General features: G+C 33.8%; 1 protein-coding gene across 4 annotated transcripts in view; it reads right to left on the reverse strand.

Annotated features, from left to right (window-relative positions):
* The window catches only part of LOC150106270 (mini-chromosome maintenance complex-binding protein), a 219,422-nt gene that overhangs the window by 46,458 nt on the left and 150,179 nt on the right, over nucleotides 1–22,785 (reverse strand). For 3 of the 4 annotated variants that reach the window (XM_090392291.1, XM_090392292.1, XM_090392293.1), the window contains exon 10: nucleotides 15,769–16,227. In XM_090392291.1, coding sequence (XP_090248417.1) covers nucleotides 15,769–16,227 — 459 coding nt within the window. Of the gene's footprint in view, nucleotides 1–6,611; nucleotides 6,795–15,768; nucleotides 16,228–22,785 lie in introns of those variants that run through there. The other variant, XM_090392295.1, reaches the window with a different exon arrangement.

Raw genomic sequence — 22,785 nt, forward strand, 5'->3', positions numbered from 1 at the left:
TTTGATAATCTCATTTTGACCTCTTGTTTTGGCCATTGTCTTCATGTACTCATTTGTTACTGAATTAAACTATTTATTTACAATTTTTGTGTGTGTTTCTTTCACATCGCATACATACTGCTTGTCACGAATTGCATAAAAATTCGTCATCTGGTTTTTGAGTCATCATGATTTCGCTCTTTCTTCCTTAATTTGTGAATATCAGTGTATACTGCACACTAAAAACCACCCAAAAATTTTGTACTCTATTCAAACGTGAAAAGTTTGAGTAATCAGTGATTCCCCTCTTTCACTCCAGTGTTATCTCCAAGATGGTCTAGTTCTGCCTGTCTTTCTGCAGTTACTTCTAGAAATGCTGTTCCAATGAAATGCCATCTGTGATTACTCCACTTTCAGCTAAGTCTATTCAAATGAGTGTTAGCTACTGAACAACCTTTTACAGTCCAATTGCAAACCTATAGAACTTGCTTTTCTTCTTCCTCTTTCATTCTATGCTTCTACTCTCAAAAGAAGTTGTCCTCATGATTTATTCTCCAACAACCATGCTATTCAAGAAACAAACAGAATATGAATGGGTTCCTTCCCCCCACCCCCATGAACACAAGGCACTAATATGCTATAGGTTCTACAACTTCTTATGTGCAGGAATGATATATATTACATATATACATATATTTTAGTTAAGTATTATATAGATATACTATAAGATCTCTCCAAAATTTATAGCTACCAAACTATGCCTTAAATATACAAATTCTTCTTCTTCTTTGAGTGCCATCTCCTATCGGAGGTCGGCGACCACCTTGGCAAATTTTGAGCGATTCTCAGCTATTCTGAACAGTCTCTCAGAGTTCATACCAGTCCACTGTCTGATATCTGCCAGCCAAGATTTTCTTCGTCTTCCTTGTCCTCTTCTTCCATTTATCTTCCCTTTTATAATCAATTGAAGTATCTTATATTTTTCATTACAAAGTAGTGACCAAGATATGCAGTTTTCCTTCTTTTTATGGTATCTAAAAGTTCACGTGATTTCCCCATTTGTTCCAGTACTTCCTGATTGGACGTTTTTGCGGTCCATGGGATTTTTAACATTCGTCTGTATAACCACATCTCAAAGGCTTCAAGTCTTTTTATTGATGTTGTCTTCAAGGTCCATGTTTCTGCACCGTACAGCAGTACAGACCATACATAGCATTTAACCATGCATACTCTAAGTTCTAAGTTTAAACTGCGGTTACACAGTGTTGATTTCATCAAGAGAAAATTTTTTTCTTGCCATTTCAATTCTAACTTTTATTTCCATTTCTGGATTGCAATCTTCATTTAACCAGCATCCGAGATATTTAAACTTTGCTACTCTTTCTATTTGTTTCCTATTTAAAGAAAGTGCTAAATTAAGAATTGGTTTCTTACTTATGACCACGAATTTAGTTTTGGTGATATTTATTTTTAATCCCATTTTTTCACTCTCTGCATTTATTAGTTCCAAAAGATTTTGAAGATCCTGAATATTGTCAGCCAGAAGAGCTGTATTCATCGGCATATCGGATGTTACTGATGATTTCACCATTTACACTAATGCCTTCCTTTCTTCCTTCCAAGACTTTTTGAAATATGGCTTCTGAGTAGATGTTAAAAAGAAGAGGTGACAGCACAGATCCTTGCCTTACTCCTCATTTGATGTTAATGGAGTCTGTAATAATGTCATCAACTTGAACAGATGCCTTTTGGTTCCAATATAAGTTTTCAATGATCCTGATGTCTTTACCATCTAATCCAATTCTTTTTAATAGTACAATCATTTTAGCATGATGGACTTTGTCAAATGCTTTCTCGAAGTCGATGAAGCAAATGAATATTACCTTGTTTTGGTCAATACATTTTTGAAATAAGATCTGAGAACAGAAAAGGGCCTCTCTTGTTCCCAAGCCGTTTCTAAAGCCGAATTGGGTATCACTGATGGTGTCTTCACATTTTCTGTATATTCTTTTTTGAATTATTTTCAGAAACATTTTGAGAACGTGACTCATTAGGCTGATCATTCTATAGTCATTACAAGTTTTCGCATTTACTTTTTTAGGTAGCATGAAGGTCGACTGTAACCAGTCTTGAGGGATTATGCCTGTATCGTAGATCTTATTAAATAGCTTTACTAATATGTTAATGTTGTCACCTTCTAATAACTTTACTATTTCTGCTAGTATTCTATCTGGTCCCAGGGCTTTACCATTTTTAGCTGAGTTTAATGCACATTCCACCTCTGATTTTAGAATGCATGGACCCTCCATATGTTCATAAGTATTTTCTGGGTTCTGTCTGTTATCAGTAAAGAGTTCTTCTATATATTTCACCCATTCTTGTATTTTGTCATCTTTTGGATATAATTTCTCCCTTTTTTGTTTCAAAGGATACAGAATTGTTTTTTCTTATATATACCTGAGGTCTCTTTCATCTTTTTGTGTAGATTAAAATTGTCATGTTTCTCCTGCAGAATTTCTATTTCTTTACATATTTTATTCATCCAGATTTCTTTTGCTTTTTTGATCTTGTGTTTAATAATTTTCTGAACCTCTGTATATTTTGTTGGATTATGATTTTTATATGATCTGCATTGATCTATGAGAGAAAGAATTTCATCAGTCATCCATTCTTTCTTTTTTACCGCTCTATTAGGACATAAGGTATTGGTACATTTCTCTATGAAGACAGATTTCAATTTGTCCCACGATTCATCAACCCTCATGATGTCATCATTCTTGATAAGTGCTAGCTCTTGATTCAGATCTTGACTCAATTTGCTTCCTATCTCTGTGTTTTTCAATTTTCCCAAATCAAACCTTTTTTGTTGATGTTTCTTAAGCATAGCTTTCAGTCTAAGTTGTAACTCTGCCACCAGTAGGTTATGATCAGAAGCAATATCTGCACTAGGATAGGTTTTTGTACTCTTTATAGAACTTCGAAATCGTTGATTAATTAGTAAGTAATCAATTTGGTTTCTGACTATATTCCCATTATTATCCTGTGGTGACCGCCAAGTATACAATCTTCGAGGTGGTAGCTTAAACCATGTGTATGTGATTATTAGCTCCTCTTCCTGGCAGAATTGAAAAAGACAGTCACCTCTCTCATTTCTTGTGCCCAGTCCATGTTTGCCAACTACATCTCCACTTCTACCTTTCCCAACTTTAGCATTGAAATCACCCATGACTATGTTAATATCATGCTTTCTTGTGTTTTTCATTAGTTCTTTTAATTGATCATAAAATTCTTCAATCTCGGTATCACTCTTGTCAGCAGTAGGGGCATAGACTTGTATAAGATTAACATCTAGTGGTTGTCCTTTCAGTTTTAATAACATCATCCTATCTGAGTAAGGGATGAAGCTCAACATATACAAATTAAGAACTTTTAACAGTGCTTTATACATATATGTTGATATATGAACTGTTGATTAAGTTAAGGACAAACAGAAAGTCTGGAACAGCCAGTTTAACAGAATGCTAAACTTTTACACTTTTTTCTCACCTCACCTTCCAATTATGCATTAGGCTCAATGGCCTGTCAGAGTCAAACAACTTGGCTTCTTAGCTGTTTATGACAAGGCATTTAATCCCATCTGTATTATCTGCTATGTCTATAAACTGTGAGTTCTTCTGGATGGTTTTTCTGTTTTGTGGGATGAAAAACCCTACCCCACTCCATATGAGACTGGTTAACTACCTTCAAATGAAAAGCCTTGATAAAAGTTCATCCTATTCTAGATGGGAAAACTTTCTTTTAATATCAGTAATTACAGAAGCAACTGTTTTCTTATAAATGAATGAATTACTAGCAATGAAAAAAAAAAAAATACATATATATAAATTTATATATATATATACACACATCATCACTAGGGGGGCTCTGCCCCCCGGGGCCTATGGCCCCAGGGAATATGGGATATAGGTATTCCATATTCCCTGGGGCTATATTTCAAATGTGGAATATAGCCTCATGCATTCACATAATGGTTTGAGAAAATAGCACCAATATTTTAAGGGGAGCTTAAATATCCATGTTTTATGCAACATGTTGCGATAAACTATAACTGGACACTATTAACCCTTTCAGGACCAGAAGGACTTATGAAGTAATACAAAATTTTTAAGTATTAAAATGACTTGATTAGGTATCTATTTAACATAAAACATCATTATTATGTAGGAAACAATCGTAGGTTTTATAGAATTTCATGGAACACGTGTCCCAATGGACGTAAACCAAGTATTTCTGTAGAAACAATTTAAATTGTAACTGACACTACTTAATGTTTCAGTTACAATTACTTGGTTTAGTGCTGTGTGCCTGTTTATTGTGCTCTGATGATGCTGGGTAGAAAATCAATGAAATATTAACGAGTTTAATAAATGTATTGTTTCCTCCTAGTGGTAGTTATGCTGTTAAACTTTATTATGGATATGATTAACCATGTAAAAGCATTCAAGCATAGCAATGAATCGCCCTAACGAAATTTTAATTTATTGACGTAATCATCAATAAATTAAAATTACTAACATTTATGTATTGGCTTCAACTACATTTTACTAAACATAACAGTACATAAATTAATAAAAACAACAATGGATGTAAAAAAGATAAACACTATAATCGTAAATAAATAAAAATGAGCAAATAAAGTCTTTTAGTTATGGTATTCAGCAAAGCAATTTCTGTTGTTTGTATAGCATAGGTGAATGTCACATGTAGTGCAAGTGTTATTAGTGCGATTTTCAATTTTTACTTTTAGCACAGTTTACACATCTTTTATGTGTATTCGCTTTTGCCATGGGATGTGAAGGCACGGAACGTTTCAGAAATATACGTTTTGTACTTGTCACCGTCATAGGTATGGCCCTCTTCCTCAAAGAGAATTCGCCAATCAAAGATTGAGCTATGACCTGTCTGTACTTGAGCCAGGATAGTAAAGGGCACACAGCACGTTTATTTTCATGAAACTTTGCGTAAATGATATAGGCATTATTGACAGCTATATCCAGAAGATCAAAAAATAGATGGAGGTAGTACTTTATCTTTGATTTATGATCCAATTCGTAGCACACCTTGTGCTGATCCATAAGGTCGACACAGCTCATGTTTTTGTTGTACTTTATGACAATTTCAGGGCACTTTACGTCAATCATTTCAGCAGATTTCTGCCTTTCGCCGCTTTACAGTGGACGTAAGTATAGGCGATATAAAGTTTGTCAAAAGATGTACCAACCTGCTGTCCATCCACTTTACGTATGATATAGCATAGAAACTTTCAGTATAAATATCTCCTCGATTCATATGTTTATCTGATGGTGCAGATTTCGGAAGATGCTTTCGGTTAGGGTGAACAGTCCCACATGCCTTGGTGTTTCAGTTTTTCAACTCGTATTGCAGCATGGGCGAGTTAAAAAAGTTATCGAAGTACACCTCACAACCTAAGCCTTCAATGGCTTTTGTAAGCTCCAGCACTACCAATTCGCCTAACCCATATTCAGTTTCTGATGTTTTTTCCCGTGTATAGATTGAATTCAAATAAATAGCCCGTTTTAGCATCAGTTCTGCACCACATTTTGAAATCTCATCTTATAGGTTTATTTCTGATATACTGTTTCATAATATTGTGCCCCTTGAATTTTATCATATGCTCGTCAATGGATTGTGTTTTGGTGTTATTCATCACTTTTTGAAAAGAACTGTTCAGATGATCCATTACAGGCCGGAATTTATATGCTCTGTCATTGTTAGCACTATTTCTATCTGGTTGGTTTTCATTGTTGCAAAAGTGTAAGTTTTTGCGGATATTTTCAAACCTATTTGTTGGCATTACATTTGCAATAGGGAACGCCCATATCTGGATCAATAGACCAGTAATCTCTCAATGATGGCAAAACATGATAACCTATCACCAAATTCATACCGAGATAGGCTTTCATTTCATCATCATCAACTGTGTATTGTGTTCCATTCTGCTCAGCGTACCGTATAGATTCAACTCTTATTTCTTCAAAGTTAGTAGTCAAATAAAAAATTTCAATGGCCGTCAATAACGAATCTTCATCTCTGTCTCCACAAATCTGAACTTCTCTGAAGATATAATCAACATCAGGAAAGCTATTTGGTACGTATGTATTTTTTTTCCATATGAATTTAGGGCGATTTACTTGCAGTCTATTTTCTGTTTCAGGTTCTGTTGCTGATAATTCCAACGTGTTTTGTGCCGGGTCTTCAATTTCAAACATAGAAACCCCTGCATCCACATCCTGAGTTACAAATACCTGGTCTTCCTCATCGCTATTTTCTGCTACTAAACACTGCAAAATTTTGTTATCTTTCAGTTCAAACTGCTTACACCCTTTTCTCGACATGTCTGTAATGATAAAATGACAAATAAATAAAATACAAAAGTGGGTAAAATAAATAAAAAAACACCGATGACAACAACGAGTAATTTACTTGTAAAATGTGCTCCTTTACGTCCACAGGGACAACAGTGTCCCTTTATGTTTTTACTAGTTTTTATGGAATATTATTTTAAAATTTTATTGAAAAACATAATAATACTATTATTTACTTACCATCAAATGAAAATATTACACCATAAACATATAGCAAACAATATTCTATGCAGAAACACTTATGAAAAGTTCTGAATATGCCATGCTCTGAACACGTGATTTGCCACGAAACTTTCTTTTGACAGGTGGCGCTAATGTAGGGTTTCCAGTAATAAAATTATCAAAAATACGTTCCAGATTATGCATTTGCTGGAAAAAAATATTGACATTATTTTGGTTTTCGTACACAATCAAGATTTTATGTGGGGACACATATGTCCCATGGTCGTGAAAGGGTTAATAAACAAATACTGATTCTATAATTATTCTCTATATTTAACAATTTAAAATTAAAGTTATGCTGTATTCTTTCTCTTAAGAAATGTTACTGGTAAAAATAAATTCCTTATTATCAAACTTGCAAAACGTAAAATTTTATTTTTGGTTTTTCATGTATTACATTGTTGTTATTTTTTTTAATCTTCTTCAATCTTTAAAATCAAATTTTACTGAGCGTATTATTATTATTATTATTATTGATACTGTTTTTGTGTGTTCAAAACATATTTTTGGAAAATTTTAAATTCAAAAATTTTTAAATTGAACTCAGTATGTTTAAGCTGATTCAGCACTTCGGCTAAATTGCAAACTGAATATTCAGCATTTGTTTATTTGGCCAATCATGCTTTAGCACAGCATTGGGTAACAGTGATATTTTCAAACCAGTTATAAGTGGTAAATGGGGATGAAATTCGATGTGATTGTAATACAGTTTTGGGCAGGATTAAAATGAGTATCATGCTAAAAAAAGATATGCATAAATGGTTTTACAGAAAATCAGTGGAAGAGCTTAACTATATACTAATTATTACAGGAAAAATAATTGCATATGTGTATGTTGGATCTCTAAGATTTGGTTCTTGTTTGAAAACAAGAATAAAACTTTGAAACCCAATGTCAAATACCCGAAGAAAACACTTCAGGCAAGAAGGCATATGGTGAAGATGTCGTCAAGCAAGGAAAATAAAATTAGAACTTCTGGACTTGAGAAGTTGAAGTAGCATTCAGAGAAAAGAAGAAATGTTGCTTGAAGACAGCTTCACTATATGCCTTCTACCTGAATCAGTCAGTGTTTTTGCTGCAAATAAGTTGCCATATGTTCTAGGATTCACGGAGAAAAATGTACGAAAGCTGTGTAAAAGTAGCTAAAGAAAGGTCATAAGAAGTCTATGGGAATATTACAGGCTTCCTTGAAGATTAGCAATTATGTCACAAAGATGAGAAATTACTAACCTTCTATCAGTAATTGTCTTATAAATTAATCTGTTATTTGTCAGCACTCCAATATTGATATATCTAATGTTTTGGTCTTTTGAGGTACTTCTGATGAATCCATTCACCAATATCCAGGTCTTCCTCTGGGTCTTCTACTGAAGGGACTTATACAGATATAACTACCATGAACAAGGTACTGATACACTACAGGCTAATAACCTTTATATACATCAAGGTTTCCATGAATGCAAAGTGCATATTAAAATTGCAACAGCATTTATATTATATCAAAATATCACGGATACAAAGTGCACAAGGAGTGTACTTTGTATCCATGACACATATATTTCATCCACATGGATAGTGAATGGTTGATGGGTGGGACTAAAAAAATAACAAAAAAATTTGGATCACATATGAATGAAAGTGTCTGTCAATAAACCTTATCTCAACTGGAGATATAATTCATGCAAGATATTATTTTCCTAAATAAATCCAATACAAATTTCAGTAATCTTTAACTAAACTAAATAACTGCTGTAACAAATCTAGCATGGAGATCAACAACAAAAAGACAAAATCACTAGAATAGGCAAGAACATGGAGAATATCGACTATAATCCCAATGGTAAACCCACAGAACAAGTAAAACATTTCAGTTACTTAGGTACAACTTTAGTAAAGATGGAAAATAAAAGGTGGAAAGTGATAACAGAATAAGTGCATCTAGTATGGTGTAGAAGCCACCAAATAAATGGTAATTTATACAGAATAAGAGAAATATTAGCCAAAATACTAAACTGACAGAATATGATACAGTGTTTAAACTGCTTTTAATTTATGGATACGAGAATATGGGGTTAGAAATGAAACACATTATCATTGAGTAGAGATGACAGATGTTCTGAGAACATTCTAAGTATTAAAATCATTAATTAGAAAAGAACTTGACATTATTAGCATTTAAGATATTGTGAGTACAACTTATTTAATGTGGTATAACTAATTGAAAAGAATGAGAGAGAGAGAGAGAGACAGGAAGGATTAGAAAAACAGGTGTTTGCTGCCATCTTTAGCAGAAAAAAGGCCCAGAGGAAGACCAAAATCTAGATGGGCTGATTGTTTAGAACAATCTAATGTAGTACTAGATATTGGAAAATGACAAATAGCACATTAATTTGGAAGGAATTTGTTAATAGGAAGTTAGTTCATAATCATTAGAACTAGGTAAATTTAAATTAAGGAAGAGAAGAAATATTGAAAGTTCCTGGCGAATAAGTCAGCTTTTGCTCTTGGAGAATACAGAGACAAATGTAAGAAAGCTAAACACTGCATAAAACAAGGTAAACAAAAGTCATGGGAAAGTCATGCCACCTTCCTGATATTTATTTTCTTTGGTATAGAAAATAAATATCAGGAAGGTGGCAAAATATTCTAGAGGCTGTTAAAAAAGCTTAAAAAAGGAAAGAGTGCTGTAAAAGGAATTAGACATGAAGGTGACATGAAAACTAGAGAAAAAGAAATCCTTGATGTATGGAATAATTATTGAAAAATATTGGTAAATGAAACAAGCAGTGACGATAGCACAGTGGTAAAAAACACTGACCAGGCATACAGTCAGGAATATCCATACTTGAAGTAGAAAAAGGCATCAAAAGCCTGAAATGTGGAAAGGCAGCAGGAATAGATGATTATTCGATCAGAAATGCTCAAGTGTAGAGGTATAAAATTCTTACAGTGGCTGCAATGCACAGTTCAGAAGGCCTGGACAGAGGGATGAATTCCAGATGATTGGAGTAGAACTCTCATATATAAAAAGAGAAATAAACTGAATGTGAAAATTACAGAGGTATTTCTCTACTGAGTGTTCCTGGTAATACTTATGCAAGTATACTTGAGAAACGGTTGAGAATGATTGTGGAAGGGAAGCTTGGTGAAGAACAAGCTAAATTCAGGCCAAATTGAAGCTGTCAGGATCAGATTTTCACTTTAAGGAAAATAGTTGAGAAATCATGGGAATATAACAAAGCTCTGTATTTAAGTCTTGTAGACCTGCAAAAGGCATATGACAAGATGCCTAGAGAAAAGCTACTCAAAACAAATGTAGTACTGTCACATAATATCCTGTACATCCCTTCAGGGCACATGTCAGGAATTTGATAATGATGAAATGAGGCAAATGGGGTGCTTAAGGGTCAAAGCTGTATAACTGAGAGGAGACCTCCACATAGCCTTTCAAGGAATGCGGAGAACCGACCAGGGTTTCTGACCTAATGTCCAATCCTCACCTTCTCGTGGTGCACCCTGTTGGGTATCTACTTTGATACTGAACAAACGAGGATGGGCTGGCAATTTGGGATTTAGCCGACCAAATTGTATTCTTATTGGTTAAACCAAAATAAAAAATGATGGTACAACATGACAAAATTTCATGCCGGCTGGGGCGTCACCCGGTTAAACAAGGCCCCCGTTGTTTTCGCCAGGGAGGCAGGGCGAACAGCGAAAAGTCAGCTACTGGAACAAATCTGAAAACAAACCCCAACTCAACATCACCAGAGTTAAAGATCAGTACTATCAACGTAAGAAGCCTGAATGGCAAAGAAATGGAGCTAGCTGAGGAATTAGATAAGTACCAGATCGACATAATAGGGGTGACTGAAACAAAAAAGACCAAAACTGGTGAGATCTTTCTGAGCAATAAATACAAAATGTTATATTCAGGCAATGACAATCAAGGAAAAGAAGGAGTAGCCATAGTATTCAACACAAAATACGAGGCTAATCTTCTTGAATGGCAGTCAGTCTCAAGTAGAGTAATGTGGGCAAATATGAGAATGGGGAACTGGATGACACTTAGTTGTGCCTATGGTCCCACAGAAGGTTCTACTAAGGTAGAAGTGGAGGAATTTTTTGACACTTTAGAAAAAGCAACTGACACAATGAAAAAGGAAAAGTTGGTCCTTGTTGGGGATCTAAATAGCAGAGTAAGAAATGATTGTGAGACATACAAAAATATTTTGGGAAAATTTGGAGAAAAGAGCAAAGCTAATAATAATGGAAAATACCTGTTGGATTTCTGCTCAGGACATCGACTAGTTATTACTAACACCATGTTCCAACATAAAAATGTGCACAAATTCACATGGAGAGAAGAGACAAGAAATAAGAAAAGTCTCATTGACTATGTTATTATTCTTATTGTTGATAGTGATGTTTTCTTCCTGGTGCAGGACACCAGAGTGTACAGAGGACTTGAAACTGGAAGTAATCACTATTTAGCCTTGAGCAGGATAAAATTGAATTTCATATTGAAAAGAATAACATGTAAGAAGGTTTTAAAGCGAATAAAAGTTGAGCAGCTCTCAGATGTGAACTGTAGACTAAAATACAGAAAGATTATTGAAAAGAAAATGAAAGAGTTTGAGAACAGGAATCAAACCTTGGAGATTCAGTGGCAAACTCTGAAGAAAACATTGATTGATTCTGCCAGAGAGGCATGTGGTGAGGTTGTGTGCAAGGATAAAAAAATCAGAACTGCCTGGTGGACACAGGAAGTTAAAGAGGCAGTGAAGGAAAAGAAGAAAGCATATAAATGTTCCTGGCAAATAAGTCAGCTTTTATTCTTACAGAATACAGAGACAAATGTAAGAAAGCTAAACAGTGTGTAAAACTAGCTAAACAAAAGTCATGGGAGGACTTTGGCAAGAATATAGAAAATAAATAACAAGAAGGTTGCAAAATATTCTGGCGGTTGTTGAAGAAGCTTAGGAATGGAGGAAAGAGTGCTGTAAGAGGAGTTAGAGATGATAAAGGTGACATGAAAACGGTAGAAAAAGATATCCTTGAAATATGGAGTAATTACTTTGAAAAACTGTTAAATGAAACAAGCAGTGATGACAGCACAGTGATAAAAAACACTGACCAGGCATGCAGTCAGGAATACATATCCATACTTGAAGTAGAAAAAGCCATCAAAGGCTTGAAATGTGGAAAGGCAGCAGGAGTAGATGATATTCGACCAGAAATGCTGAAGTATGGTGGTATAAAAGTCTTACAGTGGCTACACTGCATAGTTCAGAAAGCCTGGACAGAGTGACGAATTCCTGATGATTGGAGTAGAGCTCTCACAGTACCCATATATAAAAAGGGAAATAAATTGAATGTGAGAATTACAGAGGTATTTGCCTACTGAGTGTTCCTGGCAAGATCTATGCAAGTATACTTGAGAAACGGTTGAGAAGAATTGTGGAAGAAAAGATGGGTGAAGAACAAGCTGGATTCAGGCCAAATAGAGACTGTCAGGATCAGATCTTCACTTTACGACAAATAGTCGAGAAAGCATGGGAATATAAGAAAGATCTGTATTTAAGTTTTGTCGATTTGGAAAAGGCATATGACAAGGTGCCAAGAGAGAAGATATTCAATACGCTGAAGTTATATGGTGTCAATGGGGCATTATATCAAGCAATACTTAAGTCTATATTTCAGTTGTAAGTCAGCAGTTAGAATTGAAGGAAGTACAGGAAGCTGGTTTAATGTTAAATCTGGTGTGAGACAAGGATGTACATTATCCCCTCTGTTATTCATTATCTATATGGATCACATTATGAAGGAAAGTGGTATTAAACCTGATATCAAAATTGGAGATGTTAATGTCAGCTCTTTGCTTTATGCAGATGATGCTATACTTCTAAATAAATCCGCTACAAGTCTGCAAGATTCTCTGACTAAATTCAATTGCTGTTGTAATAGATATGGTATGAAGGTCAGCAATAAAAAGACTAAGACAATGAAAATAGGCAGAATCATTGAAAATGTCAACTGTGTTGTGAATGGAGAACCTGTGGAACAAGTAAAACATTTCAGCTACTTAGGCACGATTTTTAGTGAAGATGGTAAATTAAATATAGAAATAGACAACAGAATCAGCAAAGCTGGTATGGTGGGAAGTCAATTGAATAAATTCATATGGAATAAGAGAGAAATTAGTTGGAACACTAAATTAGCTGTATACAAGACAGTGTTCAAACCAGTTTTAACTTATGGATCTGAGAGCTGGGTCAGAAGTAAAACACTTGACCAAAGACTAGAGACCGCAGATATGAGAGTCCTGAGAAAGATTAGAGGCATGAACAGATGCCATCAATGGCAATATCATATTAAAAATGAGGATATTAGGAAAGAACTTGACATTGTCAGCATCCAGGAATGCGTTAGCAGAGCTAATCTCAGGTGGCATGGTCTCTTAAATAGAATGGGAGAGGAAAGATTAGCAAAACAAGTGTTCTCTGCCAGGTTGGCAGGAAAACGACCCAGAGGAAGACCAAGATATAGGTGGATTGAAACGGCACAAAGTGCCTTAGATGATAGAAATATAAGATCTGATAATGTTGGAGTCTTGACAAGTAACAGACTGATTTGGAGGAAAATTGTTGATAGGAAGTTAGTAATGATATAAGTTCTTCATGTAGTACTGTCACATAATATCCTGTATATCCCTTGTGGGTACATGTCAGGAATTTGATGATGATGATGAAATGAGGCATTATAATAAACCAATATTTAGTCTTTATTTGAATTGTAAGTCAGCAGATAGAATTGAAGGAAGTACAGGAAGATGGTTTAATGTTAAATCTGGTATCAGACAAGGATATACATTATCTATATGGATCACATTATGAAAGAAAGTGGTATTAAATCTGATATCAAAATTGGAGATGTTAATCTAAGATCTTCACTTTATGTGAATGATGTTATACTTTTAAATAAATCTAGTACAAGTCTGCAAGTTTCCCTGACTAAACTGAATGACTGTTGTAATAAATTTGGTATGAAAATCTGCAATAACAAGATAAAGACAATGAAAATAGGCAGAAAAATTAAAAATATCAACTGCATTGTGAAGAGAACCTATAGAGGAAGTAAAACATTTCAGCTACTTAGGCACAATTTTTAGTGAAGATAGTAAATTAAATATGGAAATAGACAACAGAATCAACAAAGCTGGTATGGTAGGAAGTCAACTGAATAAATTTATATGGAATAAGAGAGAAATTAGTCAAAAAATTAATTAGACGTATATAAGACAGTGTTCAAACCAATTTTAACTTATGGATCTAAGCTGGGTTAGAAATAAAACACTTGACCAAAGACTAGATCACAGATATGAGAGTACTGAGAAAGATTAGGGGTGTGAACAGATGGAAGCAATGGCAATATCATGTTAAAAACGAGGATATTAGGAAAGAACCTGACATTATTAGCATCCAGAAATGTGTTAGCAGAGCTAATCTCAAGTGGTATGGTCACTTAAACAGAATGGGAGGGGAAGGATTAACAAAAGAAGTGTTCTCTGTCAGGTTGGCAGGAAAAAAGATCCAGAGGAAGTTCAAGATATAGGTGGATTGATACATTAAAAAGTGCCTTAGAAGACAGAAATATAAGATCTGATAATGTTGGAGTCTTGACAGATAACAGACTGATTTGGTGGAAAATTGTTGATAGGAAGTTAGTAATGATATAAGTTCTTCATGTAGTACTGTCACATAATATCCTGTATATCCCTTGTGGGTACATGTCAGGAATTTGATGATGATGATGAAATTTAATTGTGTAGTATGGTATGCTCATAGCATCCTGTACAAAACTTTTTTTTGTATACTGAGATCTGTGGAGTTTCCATAATTATCAAATCACTCGTTTATCCCAGTAAAATTATTTATTGTATAAATATTATCTTATGTATCATAAGACATCACTAGATATCAACAGTGAGAAATTTGAAGAAAAGAAACAGTGTGTGCATGTGTGCTACATTAGGATCCCTCTATACATGTAGTAGCTGCCCGTTATGATAGAAACTATTAAACTGAAAATGAAATTAAAATATGGCCTGTTTAATACATTTGAGGATAACAATTTCCTAAACTATAGGGAGTAGATACATCATCCCTACAATTTAGAAATGGTTATTCTTGACTGTATTAAATAGGTTGTATGTTATTTTCAGCCTAATAGTGTTTTTAACCTAACAAACATATAAATACATGAAGAGAGGGATTCTAATATAACACATGCTTTTATTGTTTCTTATGTTGAAATTCCTCAGCAATATTATTTGCTTACCCTGATGATGCCTCACAATACATAAAACAAAATATTTGTACAATAAATAATTTTTGCTGCGGTACATATGTGATTTTATAAAAAAAAAAAAAAAAAAATACAAACCCATTGTAAGTAAATATTGATAGTAGAGATATGCTGTATTAAGATTTTTTTTTTTTTTTTTTTTTTTTTGAAATGGCTACACTAAATTGACAAACTCAAGTTATTTCAAAGTCAACACTTTTCACATCCATGAAATCTAAATAAAGACGATAAGATATTATCATCTTTTTAACTGTTCCTTGCTATTTTTTATTATTTTAGGTTATTTTTACTTATTAAAGTTATATATGAATCTCAAATATATCTTGTAATAAATGAAGATGCAGTTGAAAGAATAGAAAGCAGTAGTACTGAAGAGAAGATCAGTTAAATGGAGAAACAGACACACACACACATTAGGAGAGAGAGAGAGAGAGATGGGTATAGTTTTCATACCTGTGCTCATCTCTTTAAGTGGATGTTTCTCCATTAAGCTTGTTTCAGTATCAGTACCCATGATCAGTTCAGAAATGCAATGGCAAAAAGATAATGAAAGTGTAAAAATAATAAAGTATGTTCTTCAGGTTTAAAATGAAATTACTTTTATAACAATGCACAGCACACTGTATAAACTTATACTATAAAATAAAATAAACACTGGTATAGCATAAACCATGATTTATAAAAATCAAAAGACTATTAAATTTTACTGAGTAATAAAATAGCTAATATTAGTACTAAATTATACTCTTTTACCTACCTTTTGCAGTTCATTGGTTAAAGTATAATCAGCTACTTTCAGATAGGTCAAGTAACACCGTATTTTTTTTTTTAGAAGAGATGAATTTAAATGGGTTTCTATCAGAAAATTCTGTCTGCTTCCAACATGTGTTGCTGTGAGAGGAACATGAAAATCACTGGGAAGCATTGATTTTCCTTCAGACAGAATAAGTACAGCTACATCAGCTGAATAATCCATTTTGTGAAACATAAAATCATAATCAACTTTCTGCAAATTAATCAGACTTCCAAGTGCAAGAACATTTTGCACACCTTCACTTTCCAATTGTCCAACACTTAAAGCTGTCTCATCTAGTACTAAATGTGTATGCCTTGAAAGCTGAAAAATTCCACTAACTAAACGATTTGTTGTGTAATCCTTTTTTGGAATGAAGGCCAAGGTATTCAAGTTTTGTAGGGATAATGGAAGAAAATAACTCTGGAAAAAAATAATAAAACATATGAGCATGACACCTTTAAAGAAGCAAACTTCATACATTATTTAAGAAAGAACTTTATAAGGTCACAAGTTGGGAAAATGACAATGCTAATAACATTCAGAAACATACACTCTATATTTAAGGTAATACTACAGAATTACTAGGTCTAAGATGCTTTAAACAAAATAAGCAGAATGAACAGTGATGCTCATGACTTCAGAGCAGGCTACTCTAATCCCATTTATGTATTGAAGAACAATGACATTAAATGCTGAATCACTCCTGATCCTAGGTCCAGAAGAGGCTGAATGTGAACCGATATGGGTCGTAAATTGGCTGGTGATGCACAATATACAGTCTCTACTAGCAAATTCAATCCACCTTCCTGTAGTGTTTCCACAAATGGAACTCTGGTGATTTTGACAAGTATTACTGCTATAAGAAGCATCTAGACAGAGTGAAAAATGTTTCTCTACAACCAACTGATCTAATGGTTAGCTTTGATATATAATCTCTCTTCACTAATGTACCTTTTCTGAAAGAAGATGCAGTGTATCTACCATCAGAAGAATTTCTACAGGATATAGTGAAATTATTCAACTTTGTTATTCACTCTGGATATTTTATTTGTTGAAATAAGTTTTACAGTTAACTTGAAGAAACTGTCATGGGAAGTACACTCTCTCTCTTGCTGTTGCCAAATTTTATTTAGAACATTTAGAAGACATCCTGTTCTCATCCATACACCCTCAGGATTCATTTTGGGTTCATTACATAGATAACGTTTTTGTGATGAAGAAACATTATACTATTTTTTAAAAAAAAATCTAATATAAACAATCTACATCCACAAATTAAATTTACAAAAGAAATAGAAGAAGACAACAAACTATACTTTTTTAGATATTCTACTCCTCTGCTCAATATCAGGTGAATTAATTACTTCCTGGTTTTCATAAATATATTCAACAGCAATCTGCTCACCATCCCTCACAGAAGAATGGAATTATAAAAGCTTTAGTATGACGTGCTCACATTGAATCTTAAGCATCAAATGATATATGAAACTCAATGGCTTCTCAGAAAGGATCACACAACAGCTTTTTAATTCCTATAATCCTAAATCAAATAACAAGAAAACAGGATGTTGAATCCCAATTCCATCCATTTTTGGTATCTCAGAATCCACTTCAAGAATTTTTAAGAAATACAATTTAGTGGCTATTTTTCTTCCTATCAACAAATTGCCATCGTGTTTTCATCCTCCAAAGATAAACGTTCTCCTCTGGATCTTCCTGGTGCCTACCAAGTTCCTCGTGACTGTCATTGTTCCTGCTTTGGACAAACTGAATGCTCACTAGAAAAGAGAATACAAGAACACCAATCTTACATAAACAACAGGAAATCTGGCTTGGTTGGCACAGCACAGAATAGACATAGACCACAAATGTCCATGGTCTGAAACATACTTCATCCATGTTGCTATAAATCTGAAAGCTTTTTAAAGAAAGTGCTGAGGCCTTATTATTCTGATTTAAATCCAAATTTAAATCAGAATGACTGCCTCTTGCTATTTAAGATATGGGAAAGCCTTATTCTAATAATACATTAGCAATTTTTTTTTTTTAAATACAGTTAATAGATAATTAATAATACAATGATGACTCAGTTTTACCATTGCATTGTTTTATGTATAACATCACGTGGCTCTTACTGTTTCAAATCAATCCACTGTTTGCCATAATATTCAGACTGAAATATATGGCTTTAAATAAATATTATTACTTACTTCATGTTTTTCATGTGAATTAAAGAAACCTCTCAAGGCAACAGTATCTCTTAAAGAACAATATGTATTGAGATTTTCTTCTGGGGTGGTTCTGGTTGTTATATGGGTCTTCCACATTCTTGGAATGATTAAAGTTGAAATTTCCTCCACAGAGGGAAGAAATTTCAACTAGATTTAGTGGCATTCCACAAGGTGATGAAGAGTCATCTACCACTTAATACACATCAACTTATCTGGAATGTGGTATTATTGGAATTTTCTCCTCAACTAAAAAAGTGTCCTTTTTACAGAAGAATTCTTTCTTTTACACAGTGATTAGCATTCATAGTGAAAGATTTATGGAGACACAACAACACACATGTTAGAATAATTACTTTACTATTAGGGAAGTAACATTCGACGTTTCAAGCTCTGTATTGAGGTCATCATCAGGAAAAATACATATAAGATACAAGCCACATGACACTTCACTATACAAAAGTAAAATGAATTTAAATACTTATCAATCTAACCTCTTGTGGAAAAAAATAAATAAAATTAAAAATTAAAATACATATAAATTAAAGACGGAACTACATTAAACATTTCTAAAGTCCTCTTGTATTGAGATTTTCTTCTGGGCTGGTTCTGGTTGTTATATGGGTCTTCCACATTCTTGGAATGATTAATTCGTCATTCATGTTCAGGTTTTGACAGAAAAATATTCCCTCCTCTGGAAATGGACTAACCCACAAGATGGCAAAGTTGGCAATGAATTGGGAAAGGCCAGATATCACATCTCCCCTATTTATTAGTAGACCAAATTGAAAATTATGCAGCTTAGTGTCAGTGTAAGAAGTATCCCCAACACATACCCTTTATTTTAGCAGCCTGAAAGGAAACAGTTAAAATTCTAAATCTGACTTGAAATTATCTGAACTCTACTATCTGCAGATGTGATTGTGGCTCTCATGATCTTCATGGTAGAGCTGGAATGAAATTATTGGGAACTTAATCAGTAAAATAATATTTCAAATTTTGTTAAAACTATTAGAATATAACTTTTCATGATGTCTACTGCAAATGAAACAACCATACCTCCCTTCATTTTAGTCCAAATGGGTTAAACCTCTCACAGTCCATTTCAGACAAATTATGGAGACTACAACTGTGTTAGAAATAATTACTTTAATTTCCAATGTTTCAACCTTTATATTAAGGTCATCATCTGGAGTATACAAATATATATACAGAGACAAGCTATATTAAATTTCAAATGTGGTTGGATATTACATTTCTAACATGGCTGTAGAGTCCATAATTTGTCTGAAATGAATGCTGATCACCATGTGACACTAAAGGAAAGGATTAAACATTGTAGAGATAGTAATCATATTCCCAACTGCAAAAGCTGAAAAGAAAATTCACCTCAGCAAAGGCACTAAGAATATATAACCATATGGAGAAAGCGATGCTCAGAGAGTAGGTTCAAACTACTCGCAAAAACTTAGCACTGGCTCAAAATCAGGTTTGAAATTTAAAATCGGAACTTTCAAGTTGTTTAAATCCAGATATTTGGGATATCCTTGAGAGGATTACTGACAACTCTGCTAAACATATCCTTGAAATGTAAGTAAAAACTTGAAATGAAAGTAAGTAAAACTTATATCCAAATTTCATAGACTTAATCTAGTCAATGGACAAATTTGATGTTCTTCGCATTGAATGAAAGCAGCCAACTACAAGCCAGTGATAACAATAACAGCCAACTACTAACAAGAAAGAGAGGGGATAGCAACAACCAACCAGAATTAAGGAGCCACCAACTGCCTTCAATGAACCATGTAATCAACCTTTCTAACCAAGCCCCGAACAATGGTGAACTCTCGCTACTTAGTAAAGATTTAAACTTTGCTCTGGCACCCAAGACTATTAACAAACTAGATTTTATATATCATACTGAAAGAACCTTAAGATTTCTTGCAACCACCATAGCTGATAAAATATGATTGGAAACCTCTAACATTTTACATAATACGAAAACAATAACTAGCAACCCAACCAAATCTGAATTGGCAAGCTATGAAACCGTTAAAATCAAATCAGGACATTGTGATCACTAGAGCTGATAAAGGCAGTGCCACTATTATTTTAAATTGAACAACGTATGTGGAAAAAATGAATCAATTAGTCTCAGACAACAGCACCTATCAACTTGTTAGCTATAACCCAACTAATCGGATTAAAAAAAAGAAAAATTACTTAAATCAGTCACTTCTTGGCCCAAGGATATGGCTAAAAAACTAAACTCTGCACTATGCTCACTCTCTGAGAATTTACAGTTTACCCAAGATTCACAAGCAGAACATACCGCTCAGACCGACAGTTGAAGGCATTGACAGCCCCAATTATCAACTAGCTAAGAAACCATCAACACTCAAGGAGTTGGTAGGTCATTACCCCTTCCAATATTAAAAACACACACTTTGTAAACAAAATTAAAGATGTCACACTGGAAAAAAAGTGATTTATTAGACAGTTTTGATGGTTCTGCCATTTTTACAAATATTTCAATCAATGACACAATTCTTCTTTTACAGGACAAATTCCCACCTGATATCACAGCACTCTTTGCACATGTACTATGTTCTGGCTATTTTGTGTGACATAAACACTTTCTACCGACAAAAAGAAGGCACAGCCATGGGCTCACCATTACCCCCACCACCACCACCCCAATTGCTAACTTTTATATGGAAGCTTTTGAGCAACGTGCTCTAGATTCCTTTACTTTAAAACCTATAGATACATTGATGATGTTTTCGCTATCTGGTCCCACAGCTACCAGACATTAGACACTTTCCTCAGCCACCAAACAAACAACACAAATGCATACAATTCACAACTGAGATTGAAAGTCAGACAAGTGTATCTAGTCACACATCTTCCTTCTGGCAGTCTTTCCTTCACTGTTTACTGCACCTATCCAACTTGCCTTACATATATTGACCAATATACACATAAACTCCTACGACCACCCAAAAACTAGGTTTAACACACTAAAAAATAGGGCTTTGAAGATTTGCTCCAGTGAACAAGCACTTAAAGATGAATTAAAAGTTATAAGCAATACCTTCCTGAAAAATGGCTACAGCCAAAATACTATCAATAAAACTCTTCATTCACAAGACCTCACTTAAAAACAAAAATAAATAGATTACAATAAAACTGTAACCATTCCATACATTAAAGGGATATCAGATAAAATAAGCAGAATACTACAGAAATATAACTTTAATGCCACCTTTAAACCTCCTGAAAAATTAAAGAACTTATTCAACTCATTCAAGGATACACTTCCTCTGCATATTCATTGCACCAGTAATTTGCCCTATATAGGTGAAACAGGATGCACAATTCCTGTGAGAAAAAAAGGAACATAAACTACAAATTAAATTTAATAACTGTGGTAAATCTGGCCTTTCTAATCATGACTTGAATACTCTACATAGAACTGACTGGAAAGGTACCTGTTGTTTACATCACACGAAAACATGGTATGAACGTAAATTTAAGGAGGCCTGTGAAATTCTTATTAACCACCCTAATCTTAACAATAATGATGGTCTAAAAACCCAAGAATATGGAAGGCACATATTCTATCCATATGACCTTTTCATCCAAGAGTTAATTATAAATAGGACCGTAAGTAATCCAGGAACTTAACACTCATATAATAATTCTCATTTTAAATTAGGACACCACTTTTGCTGTAATGAAACTATCTATATGAATTTGTTCTCTGATGATGTTATAAATAGAATATAGTTTTGATGTAGTTTTTTTTCACTACAGGTAAGGAGAGTAGAATAACGGTTGATCAAGTCATTGTTTCTTTGGCATACTGTCTGAAATGTAACGATGACCTTCATATGAAGGTCGAAACATCGGGAAATTAAAGTAATTATTTCTAACACGGTTGTAGTCTCCATAATTTGTTTGTGAACTTTAGTGTTACATGGTGATGAATGCTGATCACCATGTAACACTAAAGGAAAGGACTCTCGTGGTTTCTTGAACAATTTAAAGCAAAACTATATCCAAAATGTGGTCAAAATTAGATAAATAATGCAACTTGTAGGTCTCATTGGAGGAGGAAAAGACAGAAAAGAATAAAAATGAAGCATTTTGCTATGTTCGTACTATTTTCAAATTACTTTAGTTCTTTCATTAATTGGATTAAATTTGGCAAGCTGCTGTTGAATAAAAGTATTGAATCAATAATATCCAGCTTAGAACCTGATGTTAAATTGCGAATGAAGAATTTTATGATTATTAATACTTCATTCATGATTTAACATGAACTGCATTTCCTGAGCTAAGTTTGCTCCTAAGTAAATTGTAATTTAAACACTTACTGTTATTTGTTCATTGAAATAATAATTGTAATTTTTTTTTAGTTATTTATCTTATATAAATTATTCATATTAACTTGTAAATGTATCCTAAGCGAACTGTAATATATGCATTTTATTTGTTGTTACTGAAAGTGAAAGTATTTCTAAGGGACTCAGCTAATGTGATTTGATTGACTGCTGTAAGAAAACTAAGTTATTTTGAGATAGCGCGTGCCTTAGCGTTGGAAACTACAACGATCATGTGGGAATTTTGTTGTAAACTGAAAGAGCAGGAAAAAAAACAAGTTTGGGCAGGAAAAAGAGAGAGAGGGTTTATGGGATAGAGGAAGAAGGAACCAGAAGGAAAATGGAGGGAATGTAGGAAGGGCGAT

The sequence above is a fragment of the Typopeltis vanoorti genome, chromosome 5 (assembly GCF_054136105.1).
Source record: "Typopeltis vanoorti isolate ZY-2024b chromosome 5, IOZ_Tvanoo_1.0, whole genome shotgun sequence".
NCBI lineage: Eukaryota > Metazoa > Arthropoda > Arachnida > Uropygi > Thelyphonidae > Typopeltis > Typopeltis vanoorti.